Source organism: Jaculus jaculus, chromosome 14, assembly GCF_020740685.1.
Source record: "Jaculus jaculus isolate mJacJac1 chromosome 14, mJacJac1.mat.Y.cur, whole genome shotgun sequence".
Classification (NCBI taxonomy): Eukaryota; Metazoa; Chordata; class Mammalia; order Rodentia; family Dipodidae; genus Jaculus; species Jaculus jaculus.
In genome coordinates this window covers 1,572,027-1,585,534 of record NC_059115.1, presented here as the reverse complement: position 1 = coordinate 1,585,534, position 13,508 = coordinate 1,572,027, and the positions used below count along the sequence as shown (strand labels likewise).

Below are 13,508 nucleotides of genomic sequence, written 5' to 3'. Positions count from 1 at the left end.
TTTGATCCCAGCACTCGGGAGGCAGAGGTAGGAGGGTCGCCGTGAGTTCGAGGCCACCCTGAGACTGCATAGTGAATTCCAGGTCAGCCTGGGCTAGAGTGAGACCCTACCTCGAAAACAAACCAACAGATATGGAATAGGTGGCCATAGAAAGGTATGGAAAGATCTATACTAGAAATAACCACCACGGCTGGAGAGATGGCTTAACAGTTAAGGCACTTGCCTGCGAAGCCCAGGGACCCAGGTTCGACTCCTCAGAACCCATGTAAGCCAGATGTACAAGGTGGCACATGTGTCTGGCGTTCGTTTGCAGTGGCTGGAGGCCCTGGTATTCCCACTGTCTCTGTCTCTTCTCCTCTCTCTCTCTCTCTCATAAATAAATAAACTAAAAGTAAAAAAAAAAATTAAAGGGGCTGCAGAGATGGCTTAATGTCTACAAAACTTTAAGAACCCAGGTTCGATTCCCCAGGACCCAGGTAAGCCAGATGCACAAGGTGACGCATGCGTCTGGAGTTCGTTTACAGTGGCTGGAGGCCCTGATTGCGCCCATTCTCTCCCTCTCTCCCACAAATAAATAAATAATATATATATATAGTTTTTCGAGGTGGGGTCTCACTCTAGCGCAGGCTGACCTGTAATTCACTAGGTAGTCTCAGGCTGGTCTCGAACTCACGGCGATCCTCCTACCTCTGCCACCCGAGTGCTGGGATTAAAGTTGTGCGCCACCACGCCCCGCAATAATTTTTTTTTTTTTTAAAGAAGACACCGCCAGAAGCAGGCGGGCATAACTAGAATTTGCGCATGGGACCTCTGGCGAGATGGGGGTTCGAGGTCGACCTGGGGCTTACCCGGGTGCTCAGGGCACAGCTGGCAGTGGTGCACACCCCAGGCCAGGCCGGCCCCTCGACAGCACACGTCCTGCGTCCGCAGGCCGGGCAGCGGCGACGCACACTGTTGGGGAAGCGTCGGCGTGAGCGCGCCCAGGCGCGGGGATCGGCGTGCCACTGCGCCGCGCTCCGCTCCCCTCCGTCCCCCCGGGGCCTCGGGCTCTCACTTCGCCGCCGCGCATCTCCCGGAAGCAGTAACCGAAGCCCGAGGAGTCCGAGTAGCCGTCCTCGCGTGGCGCGCTCTGCGCCAGCACCGTGTAGGGGGCCGCCGCCTCCGCCCGCGCCGCCGCCTCCGCCCGGGCCAGGGCCTCGGGGTCCGCCTCTTCCCAAGGGCCGGACACTCGTTCCACCTGGTGCACCACCACCGACGCCTCCTGGGGGTGCTCCACGTGCACGCTCACCATGGACGCCACTCCTGGGGGAAGACGAGAAAAGGCAGGAAGGGGTGGGTGGGCGGGCGCTGGAGAGACATGGGTCTTGCTTGCAAAGGCTGAAGACCCGGGTTCGATTCCCCAGTGCCCACCTAAAGCCAGATGCACAAAGTGGCGCATGCATTTGGAAATGTTTGCAGTCTGGGCACATGCCCATTCTCTCTCTCTCTTTCTTTCCTCCTTGCAAATAAATAAATAAAATACTTGAAAAAAAAAAGGGGAGGCAGCTGGGCGGGCATGGTGGTGCACGCCATTAATCCCAACACTCAGGAGGAACAGGTAGGAGGATCACCCTGAGTTGGAGGCCACCCCGAGACTACATAGTGAATTCCAGGTCAGCCTGAGCTAGAGTGAGACTCCACCTTGAAAAACCAAATAAATAAAGACACAAAAAGCCGGGTAATTAACCCACACTGAATACCAATAACCTCCCTGAGGAGAAACCTGGGAAAGTGGGTCTGAGGGACAGGAGATATAAGACTGTAACCTTTCTAAAATAAATAAATAACTGACTTAAAAATAAAAGTATGGAGCCAGGCGTGGTAGCGCACGCCTTCAATCCCAGTACCCAGGAGGCCGAGGTAGGAGGATTGCCGTGAGTTCGAGGCCACCCTGGGACTACATAGTGAATTCCAGGTCAGCCTGGGGCTAGAGCGAGACCCTGTGTTGTAAAAAATAAGGTGGGGGAGGCATATAAATATCATATTTGAAGAAAATGGGAGGAAAGGGGAGCTGGGTTCTTGAGCAAACACCAGGGTTGGTCACGGGAGCAAGTTCATGATGGGGTGGGGGGAGCCAGAGGAGGGTTTTGGTCACACTCGCCTTACCATGTTCGTCGTCCCGGTGGTTAGCCAATGGCATGGTATACACGGAGCGCATGAGGCCTGGCACGGCTGGGGCAGGGGGACGGGCACCTGAGGAGTGTAACTGGCAGAACTTGCCAGTGAAGTCCGGGGGACAGAGGCAGCGGTCAGGCTTCACGCACACACCGCCATTGTGACAGATCAAGGGACATAAGACTAAGGAGAAAGAGTGGACAAGTAGTCAGTACTATGCCTGGCCTGTTAAACCTGGGTCCCATGGACCTGGTGTTGCTCAGCCCCCAGGCATCACTCATCCAAATGTCGCCTTAGGGGTGTGTGTAGATATGGGACCACAGGATGTTTCATGATCCATCCTAACTCTGGCCATCTGCACTGGTTGGCCTAGTGGTCCAGCGAGAGCTGTGATATATCCTCGGCCACTAGATGGAGAGAGAGAGGTAGAGCGAGGAGGAGAGAGTTTTGAGATATTGGGATCACAGGATGTTTAATGACCCATCCCTACTCTGGCCATCTGCACTGATTGGCCTAGTGGTCCAGCGAGAGCTGTGATATATCCTCGGCCACTAGGTGGAGTGTGTGCGTGCATATGTGTGTGTGTGTGTGTGTGTGTGTGTGTGTGTGTGTGTGTGTTGAGATATGGGATCACAGGATGTGGCACCACACCAGGATGTTTCATGACCCATCCCAACTCTGGCCATCTGCACTGGTTGGCATAGTGGTCCAGAGACAGCTGTGATATATCCTCGGCCACTAGGTGGAGTGCGTGCGTGCGTGTGTGTGTGTGTGTGTGTGTGTGTGTGTGTGTGTGTTGAGATATGGGATCACAGGATGTGGCACCACACCAGGATGTTTCATGACCCATCCCCACTCTGGCCATCTGCGCTGGTTGGCCTAGTGGTCCAGCGAGAGCTGTGATATGTCCTCGGCCACTAGGTGGTCTGCTTTTCTTTTCTTTTCTTCTTTTCTCTCCCCTCCTCTCCTCCCTCCCCGTCTGGCCTTCACTTTCTCATCACCTGCTGTCTTGGGCGTCTAATGGATCGCACTTTCGGCCTAAGTACCAGGCCGTTTCGTTTCGGCTCCGCCCAGAAAGTACTTTTGTCCTCGTGGGGGGCTTCTTCTCGCCCACTCCAGCTCTCAGTGCCCCCTGCATTCTCCTTAGCTTGAGTCCACCGGTGGCCATGCGCCCCTCCTTCCAGCCCCTGCAACATCGCCTTCCCCTGGTGGAGTTCTAAACCCCAACACGCCTAACCTGCCGCCCTGCCCAGCCCCCCGCCTCCTCCCCCAGGTTGGCCCTGGTTCCTCAAATCCCTCCCACCCCCTACTCCAGCTTGGGCATCTCAGCCCAGCCCAGCCCACCGCGAGTCTCCGCCCACTTCCCCCCAAGCCTCTGGCTGTCCCACCGGCGGGTAGCGCCTCCTCTCCTCGGGGTGCGCCCTCCCTAGGCCCCAGGCCACCCCTGGGTGAGGCGCTGCCAACTGTGCGGCGGGGTAAACAAAAGAAAGGGGGGTGCAGCGAGGGCAGGGCGGAGGCTACGCATTCCCCACCCTTGGGGAGCCCCGGGGGGGGGGAACATACTGCTAAGCCAAAGTTAGGCCAGACGCTTCTTTTGAGGGTAACCCCCCTCTTTCTCCTCCCTTCATCCTCCCCCCCATCCCCGCTGCCGCAGAAAACAGCTGGAGACAGCTGTGCAGAGGAGAGGGCCGCAGCGGACAGCAGGGGTGAGGCGCAAGGGGGAGTCTCTGAGCCACGAGTGTACGGGGGGGGGGGGGATGGAGGGAGGGCCTCTCTTTTTTTTTTTGTTTGTTTTTTTGGAAGGATCAGGGGACAGGAGTCCTTGGAGGTCAGTTTGGGGACAGTACTGTGGAGTTCAAAGATGGCTCAAGGTTTCTAGGACGTCTGGGGAGCCTAGCTCAGAGGAAATCAAAGTTTGTTCTCTCTCTTTCAACTAAGAACCTTTCAAGTTCTTTTGGAAAGGGCTACCTAGAAAACAGGGCTTTCTAGGGGGTGAGGGTACAGAGAACAGGAAGTTCAAATTCGAGAAATTTCCATTGCATTAAGAGTCTCAGATCACTGGGACCCTGGGATATTGTAGAAACCACTATACTATCCAGCTCAAGAATCAGGTGATCCGGGCTGGAGAGATGGCTTAGCGGTTAAGGCGCTTGCCTGCAAAGCCAAAAGACCCAGTATCGATTCCCCAGGACCCACATAAGACAGATGCACAAGGTGGTACATGCATCTGGAGTTCATTTGCAGCTGCTGGAGGCCCTGGAACGCTCTCTCTCAAATACACTTTTTTTTTTTTTTAAAGGATTAGGTGACCCAAGTTTTTTAAGTGCGTGTGGGGTCAGCAGAGTGACTAGAGTGTGTTTGGGAGAGGTTGGGATCTCTGAAAATAGCTGACATCCAAAGTCCCAGAGGAGGAGGTCAAGCTGGACTTGGAGGGGCAGAAATTAGAATCTGAAGGGACTGGGAATGTTCTGTTAGAAATATAAGAAAATATTGTCAATAAAAAAAGTTTAAAAAATGTGGGCTGGCTCTCTCTTTCTGTCTCAAATAAATAAATAAATAAATAAATAAATAAATAAATAAATAAAATTTTTACAAAAGGACTGGAGAGATGGCTTAGTGGTTAAGGCACTTGCCTGCGAAACCTAAAGATCCAGGTTAGATTCTCCAGGTCCCACATAAGCCAGATGCACATGGTGGCGCATGCATCTGGAGTTTGATTGCAGTGGCTAGATCCTGACACGCCAGTTCTCTCTTATTTGCCTCTCTCTAACGAGTAAATAAGTAAAATAATTTTTTAAAAAGTTAAAAAGATGCAAGAGCCACAAGTATGGGAAGGAATACTCAGAGACATAGCCCTCCCCCAATGACTGACTGCTCTTCTCATAACTCAACCTACAATTCCATAGTAAATACCAGCAATCCTACTAAGAGATGTGTTCATACAAAGTTTCTACTTATTTAAACAAAAAAGACTGAAAAAGGTTTTTTTTTTTTTTAAAGGTAGGCATGCTGGCGCATACATTTAATTCCAGCACTCAGGAGGCTGAGGCAGGAGGATTGCTGTGAGCTCGAGCCAGCCTCAGATTAAATAGTGAATTCCAGGTCAGCCTGGGCTACAGTGAGACCCTACCTCGAAAAACTAAAGGGAAGAAAAAAGAAAGGAAGGAAGGAAAGAAAGAGAGAAATCTAAGAAAATAGTGGGTCGTGGTGGTGCACGCCTTTAATCCCAGCGCGGGGGGGGGGGCGGGAAGGGCAGAGGTAGGAGGATGAGCAAGAGTTCGAGGCCAGCCTGGGGCTATAGCCCGAGTGAGTCCAGGTCAACCTGGGCGAGAGTGAGACCCTGCTTCGAAACAACAACAAAGTTAAACCTGGATTTTCGAGCGGCAACCGATTCTAAAAGGGTCTGCGTCTCCGTTGAGAGTGCAGGGGGCCAGACAGGGTAGACAGGGTTAATGGGCATTTTTCAGCCTCGTGTCATTTCTTTGGCTTCTCTCAGCTCCAGTGCTGACCAAGACCTGGGGTCCAACTTCTGGAGGGTGCCCACACCCGGGACTTGCTGCTAGATGGGCAAAACCAACTCCATGTCCCAGAGCACTGAAGGAACTGGAAGCTGGGGACATCAGAGGGTCCTGTCGAGGTCAGCCTCCCCCTTCACGTGTCCCTCCTTGTGCCTCCAGGGGCTTGGCACCCGCCTGGGCACGGCGCCTGGCACGGGCGAGTTGGGGCTGGGCTCGGGAGGGAGTGAAGGAAGGAGGGAGGAAGGGGAGGAGAGAGGGAGTGGCAGCGGGCGGGGGCTCAGGCGGGAGATGAGCTCACGCCGCCGGGCCGGGGTTGGGGCTGGCTGGGGGCCAGGCTGGGCGAGTTCTCGGCGCCAGGGGCCCCCACTCCCCACTCCAGAGGGCCCGGAGGGTGCAGGGGAGGGAGAACCCGACCTCCATAGAGCCTGCCCGCCTCCACACTATGGGATAACAGGTGGCGCGCCCTCTTCACCTCACCTGAACCCCCAAGGGGTCCCCAAGTCTAAGGATGTCCGATGCACAATCTAGTGCAGTTCCCTCCTCTTCCAGGGGGCGCCCTAACCCCAGGCTTCCAATCTGGGTTTCTGTCGCACGTGTAACCCTTGGGACTCAGTTTTGGTTTTTTTTTTTTCTTCCAGAAAGACACCCCCTCCTCTCTGGGCCCTGTCCCACTTTGCACTTTTCATCTTAAGCCCTTCTCACAAGCAAACCCATATCACACTCACCTAATCCCTCCTACCCAGACACAGAAATTGAGACACCCCCCCCCCCCCGCCACTTCCCAGGAGATCCTAAAAGTCTCCCTTTCCCCTGGAGACCCATTACGCAGAATCTCAGAATCTGGGCCCTGTTCCTAAAAGTTGCCCAAGTCTGCTCACGTGGAGGACCACCACAGGTCCCTGCCAAATTTCATTCCTTGCAAAACGGGAACCAGCCTCCACCCACCCACCCACCCATCCATCCATCCATTCCCCCCCCCCCCCCCCGCCCCGGGACGGATGCCCAAAGCAGGAATTTGGACCCATCCTTCTTTTCCTTAAAGACCCCCAGGGACGAGACTCCCCATCAATGCTGCTACAAGCATCTGGGTTCCGGGGTTGTGGAGCGCATGGTCTTCCCTCGGGGAGGGGGAGAAGGCGCTGAGCACTCCTCCCCCCACCCCGCACTCACAGGCGCGGAAGCCGGGTCCCCTCGGGGCCGCCCCGCCGGGCGCTCCGCTGTCCACGCTGGTGGCGTTGCGGGGCGCGCAGGTCGGGGTGCAACGGGAACCGGTGGGCCCGTGGATGCAACGCAGGCCGCACACGGCCGGGGTGAAGCGCACTCGGAGACGCTCGCGGTTGGGCCTGCCCAGCCCGGGCTGAGCTAACAGCAGCAGCACCCACATGGACACCCGGAGCAGCCGCCGCGCGCCGCCCGCCATGGCTGCAGCGCCGCGCTCCACCGCCGCCCCGGCCCGCCCGAGGGGCCCGCCCGCGGGGAGGGGGGGAGAGGACGGCCGCGCCCCCCTCCCCGGTCAGGCTCCCCCCCCAACACACACATACACACACACACACACACACACACACACACACTCACACACTCACTCCCCACCACTCCCTCCCCGGCGGGGACTGCGCGGGGGCGCGTGGGGCTGGGCGCGTAGCCAGAGGCGCGAAGGCTGGGCGCTCGGCTCACTGCGAGAGGGAGTGGGGAAGGCGGGGAGGGGTGGAGGGGGGGGTCCCCCCGAGGCTCCCACCCGTTCTCCGACAAGTGGATGGACCTCTCTCCCCACCACCTCCTCCCAAGAGGGGAAAGGAACAGGTGGGGGCTGGCAGGTTTCCTTACACACACACACACACACACACACACACACACACCAAAGCTGAGCCCATTAAAAAAAAAAGTAGTTGTGTGTGTGTGGTGGTGGGGGGGGGAAGAGGGCCATATTTGGGGAGCCAGCTAAAAGCTGAGCTGTCTGTGACTTAGGCACACAGAAAGGGGGCTTCATCTGGATACGGAAAGGGGGCTAATCTGGCATTTCTGGGCAGCCAAGATGTCGAACTGGAAGGAGGGTTGGCACACCGGGTGGGGGGGGTGCACATGAAGGAATTAGGGGTTGAGGGGGTGGGTGGGCTGGACCCTAGAGAAGGGGCTATGTAGGGGCGCACTTGAAAATGCCAGGACTCTTCACCTGGTGAGGGAGGTCTGAAGTTGAGGAAAAGTAAGGGATGGGCTCAGTGGCCGGGGGTGTGCGCCTCTGTGTGTGTGTGGGGGGGAGAGGTCTTCACATCTGGCCCAGGGCCCACATCTGGAAAACTTTAGGAAGTTGGGGGGGACACATCTGGGCTGAAGGCCACACCGGGATGGGGAGGGGGGGCACGGACTCTGGAGGGCTGGTTGAACCTCAAGGGTGTTCTTGTTAATCTGGGAGTTCAGGGCTAGTAGGAAGCGCAGGGGCAGGCAGGGGAGGGGCTGGCCAGTTAAGGTTGGGGAGGGGCAGGTCTTTGGCCCCCAGCCGTCCCTCAATTTCGGGCATTCTGTGCCCGGGCAGGCGCCAACCCGCACAATCGCTTTTGTTGTCTGGGCTGGTTCAGCCTCCCTCTTTCTCCTTCTCCCTCCCTCCCTCTCTCTCTCTCTCTCTCTCTCTCTCTCTGGGCCAGGCCCCCCCTTTTTCTTCAGCCCTGGGAGCCCGGACGCCTGGCTTCCCGGCTCCACCCCATGGGTCAGAGCCTTTGGCCTGAGTCTAGTTCTGTCCTGGGCTCACCTCAAAACAGCCGGACGCCGGGGTCCCTGGAGGTGGCCTCGTCTTGGGGATGGGGTGGGGTGGGGTGGGCTGAGCTACAATGGGGGACTGGTAGGCGGCAGAGCAGGACCGTGGGAACCAGACGGCTTTATCTGGCCCGGAACCCCCCCCCCAAACACACACACACTCCACTCCCCCATGTGGAGGAAGGCCGGATGTTCTTACCCCGGGCCTGGCCGGCTGGGGCGCGATGCGGGGGCCTCCTTTTCAGTAGTGCCCGGGCCCACGGCCCACGGGGCCGCCTTCGCCTCAGCAAAGCTCGGGCCTCCTGCAAACTGGGTGGGAGAGGGCGGAGAAGCCGGCGGCTGGGAGCAGTTCACTTGATCCCCTCCCCTCCAGCACAGAGCCGCCTAGGCCAGGAGACTGCGCCTATCATTAGTAGTTCCATCCAATCTTTTCTTTTTTTTTTAACTTTTTTTTTTTTTTTTTGAGGTGGGGGTCTCACTGTAGCCTAGGCTGATCTGGAATTCACTATGTAATCTCAGGCTGTCCTGGAACTCACAGTGATCCTCCTACCTCTGCCTCCTGAGTGCTGGGATTAAAGGTGTGTGTGCTACCACGCCCAGGGCCTTTACTTAATTTTTAAAATTGTATTTATTTTATGTATTTGAAAGAGAGAGAGAGAAACACAAAGAGAAAAGGGGCATGCCAGGGCCTCCAACCACTGCAAATGAGCTCCAGACACATGTGCCCCCTTGTGCATCTGGCTAATGTGGGTACTGGGGAATTGAACCTGGGTCATTTGGCTTCGCAGGCAAGTGTGCCTTAACTGCGGAGCAATCTCTCCAGCCCCATCCAACCCTTTTATGGGGAGCAGAACTTGGGTGTCCTTTAGAGAGATGCCTGGAGAGAACAAATAAAGACTAATAAAAGAGATAAAAGAGAAGGAGAGGGGGCTGGAGAGATGGCTTAGCGGTTAAGCGCTTGCCTGTGAAGCCTAAGGACCCTGGTTCGAGGCTCGGTTCCCCAGGTCCCATGTTAGCCAGATGCACAAGGGGGCGCACACATCTGGAGTTCGTTTGCAGAGGCTGGAAGCCCTGTTGCGCCCATTCTCTCTCTCTCCCTCTATCTGTCTTTCTCTCTGTGTCTGTTGCTCTCAAATAAATAAATAAATAATTAAAGAAAAAAAAGAGAGAAGGACAGGAAGGACTGAGAGACAGGGTGAGGGTCATACCTAAGAGGAGCAGGGAGGTAAGATGGATGGAAAGAAAAGAACACAGCCGGACATGGTGGCGCACGCCTTTAATCTCAGCACTCTGGGAGGCAGAGGTAAGGTTCACCATGAGTTCGAGGCCATCCTGAGACTACACGGTGAATTTGAGGTCAGCCTGGGCTAGAGTGAAAAACCAAAAGAAAAGAACAAACAGAGAGAGAGAGAGACCAAAACAGATCAAGATGTAAAGACTGCTAGTGAATGACGTGTGTGTGTGTGTGTGTGTGTGTGTGTGTGTGTGTGAAAGCCAGGTGTCCCGGAGGGAGGGCCTGACAGCCGTGAGGGTCATACACTTACGTCAGAAGCTGCCAGTTGAGGGACACGCGTCTCTTCCTCTCTGCCGGGCTGGGGCTGGGGTTTGGCACCGGAGGTGTCGAGGTCAGGCACCTCTGGGGTCCTGGGCACTTTCCAGGTGGACAGCTATGGGCCCTGCAGGAAGCTTCAGAGACAGCCTGGGACTTAGTGGAGGGAAAAGAAGGAACTGAGTCTCTTTCTACGTCGAGTAACACATGCATTATCTCTCCAGCTGGGATGAGGCTGGAGGAAGAGGCTTCTGGCCCCCGGGTCCCCCCCCCCCGACTCCTTTTTCACCCCTTACCCGTCCGGAAGAACCCCCCTTGGGTGCAGTTATTCCTCCTAGGTGCCAGGCCTAGGCAGCAGCGACAAGCACCAAGGCTGAAAGAGAATTGGAGGTCTCTCAGGCCCTTGGAGCCTCAGGACTCCCCAAAGGAGGGGGGAGGGGGGAGTGGAGGGGAAGCTAAGACAAGGCTCCCGAAATAAATGAGACCAACTTGAGGCACTTCTGCATGCCGGCTTCCTCACCTGTACAACAGGAAGCCAACTGGCTTCAATTCTCAAGAGAAAAATGCCACAGCAAGCCGGGCGTGGTGGCGCACGCCTTTAATCCCAGCACTCTGGAGGCAGAGGTAGGAGGATCGCCGAGAGTTCGAGGCCACCCTGAGACTACATAGTGAATTCCAGGTCAGCCTGAGCTACAGTGAGACCCTACCTCGATCCTCCCCCACCCGCCCAAAAAAAAGCCACAGCAAACGTATGCGTTTTACAAAGTAGAGTTGGTGGCACAGTTTTATTAGAAAAGAGATTCTAGGGCTGGAGAGATGACTTAGCAGTCAGTCAAGGCACTCGCCTGCAAAGCCAAAGGATCCAGTTTCAATCCCCTGGTACCCACATAAGCCTGATGCACAAGGTGGTGCAGGTGTCTGGAGTTTGTATGCAGTGGCTACAGGCCCTGGTAAACCAATTCTCTGACCCTGTCTCAAATAAACAAGTAGGTAAATAAATAGAAAAAACTTTCTTTTTTTTCCAAAAAGATATTCTATATCTCTATCACACCTTCCAAGGCTCAGGGTCCATTGCAGAAGAGGTGGCGGAAAGAATGTAAGAGCCAAAGAAAGGGTAGGGCTCCTTACAACGTGCTCCTCCACCAGACACAAAATGGCCTGGATATACATGACCTCACAGTGCCTGACACTACCTACACAAGACTGTCATAAGAGGAGGAAATGATCCTGACATCAAAATAAAAGACTGATTGAGATGGGGAGGGGAAATGATGGAGAATGGAGTTTCAAAGGGGAAAGTGTGGGGGGGGGGAATTACCATGGGATATTGTTTACAATCATGGAAGTTGTTAATAATAAAAAATAAAGATATTCTTGGGCTGGAGAGATGGCTTAGCGGTTAAGCGCTTGCCTGTGAAGCCTAAGGACCCCGGTTTGAGGCTCGGTTCCCCAGGTCCCACGTTAGCCAGATGCACAAGGGGACGCACGCGTCTGGAGTTCGTTAGCAGAGGCTGGAAGCCCTGGCGCGCCTATTCTCTCTCTCTCCCTCTATCTGTCTTTCTCTCTGTGTCTGTCGCTCTCAAATAAAATAAAAAAATAAAAATTAAAAAAAAAATAAAGATATTCTAAACTTAAAAACAATTGATGGGCTGGAAAGATGGCTTAATTGTTAAGGCACTTGCCTACAAAGCCAAAGACCAAGGTTCAATTCCCCAAGACCCACATAAGCCACATATATAAGGTGGTACATACGTCTGGAGTTCATTTGCAACAGCTGGAGGCCCTGGGATGCCCATCCCCCCCCACCGCCTCTTTCTCAAATAAATAGATAGATAATAAAGTATTTAAAATAAATCAATCAAGGGCTGGAGAGATGGCACAGCAGTTCAAGGTGCTTGCCCTGCAAAGCATGAAGGTTCAATTCCCCAGTGGCCATGTGAAGCCAGATGCACAAAGTGCCTGGAGTTTGTCTGCAGTGGCTGGAGGCCTTGGTGTGCCCAATCTCTCTCTCGACTTGCAAATAAATAAAATATTTTTTTGTTTATTTTTATTTATTTATTTGAGAGTGACAGAGAGAGAAAGAAGCAGATAGATAGAGAATGGGCGCACCAGGGCCTCCAGGCACTGAAACTGAAAGTGCGCCCCCTAGTGCATCTGGCTAATGTGGGTCTTGGGGAATCGAGCCTCAAACCAGGGTCCTTAGGCTTCACAGGCAAGCGCTTAACTGCTAAGCCACTCTCCAGCCCTAAAATATGTTCTTAAAAATTAGACAGTCTTGCTGTGTAGCTCAAAATGGCCTTGAACTTGCTGCCAATTCTTCTGCCTCAGCCTTCTGAGCATTAGGATGATGTGTGTAGGCCACCACTCTGGGCTTAAAATTATTTTTAAAAATAATCAGATGAGCCGGGCGTGGTGGCGCACGCCTTTAATCCCAGCACTTGGGAGGCAGAGGTAGGAGGATCACTACGAGTTCAAGGCCACCCTGAGAATACATAGTGAATTCCAGGTCAGCCTGGGCTAGACTGAGACCGTACCTCAAAAAACCAAAAAAAATTTTTAAAAAAATCAGAAAAAAAAGGGCTGGATGGGGCTGGAGAGATAGCTTAGCGGTTAAGGCACTTTGTCTGCAAAGCCAAAGGATGCAGATTCAATTCTCCAGAATCCACGTAAGCCAGATGCATAAGGTGGCGCATGCATTTGGAGTTCATTTGCAGAGGCTGAAAGCCCTGGTGTGCTCATTCTCTTTCCCTCTTGCTCTCTATCTGCCTTTCTCTGTCTCTCAAACAAATTTTAAAAAGGGCAGGAGAGATGGCTTAGTGGTTAAGGCTATTCTCTCTGTTTCTTTTGCTTGCTTGATCACTCTAAAAATAATCAGGGAGCTGGAGAGCTGGCTTAGTGATTAAGGCACTAGCCTGCAAAGCCAAAGGACCCAGGTGTGAGTCTCCAGGACCCACATAAGCCAGATGTACAAGGGGGTGCATGCGTCTGGAGTTCATTTGCAGTGGCTGGAGGCCCTGGCACATCCATTTTTTATCTGTCTCTCTCCCTCTAAATAATAATAATAATGATTATTATTATTATTTTGGTTTTTCAAGGTAGGGTCTCACTCTGGCCCAAGCTGATGTGGAATTAACTATGTAATCTTAAAGCAATTCTTCAACCTCTGCCTCCCCAGTGCTGGGATTAAAGGCATACGCCACCACATCCAGCTCCATTAAAAACAAAATATATATACGTATATATACATATACATATACATACACATACACATACATACATATATGTGTGTGTGTGTGTGTATACATATATATATATGTATGTATGTATGTATATATACATGGTTTTTCGAGGTAGGGTCTCGCTCTAGCTCAGGCTGACCTGGAATTCACTATGTTGTCTCAGGGTGGCCTCAAACTCACGGCAATCCTCCTACCTCTGCCTCCCAAGTGCTGGGATTAAGGGCGTGCGCCACCAAGCCCAGCAACAAAAATATTTTAAAAATAATAATCAAAGGGGTATTTGAAAGCATTTGCAAGCCC

The 13,508-nt window shown here is 53.8% G+C and overlaps 1 protein-coding gene across 1 annotated transcript in view; it reads right to left on the bottom strand.

The window, feature by feature from the left end:
• Window positions 1-13,508, bottom strand: part of Ltbp4 (latent transforming growth factor beta binding protein 4) — a 46,051-nt gene that overhangs the window by 30,545 nt on the left and 1,998 nt on the right. Inside the window, 6 exon segments of the mRNA XM_045133490.1 lie at window positions 849-951; window positions 1,055-1,302; window positions 2,146-2,337; window positions 8,620-8,729; window positions 9,965-10,106; window positions 10,266-10,342. Of these exon segments, the coding sequence (XP_044989425.1) occupies window positions 849-951; window positions 1,055-1,302; window positions 2,146-2,337; window positions 8,620-8,729; window positions 9,965-10,106; window positions 10,266-10,342 (872 nt within the window).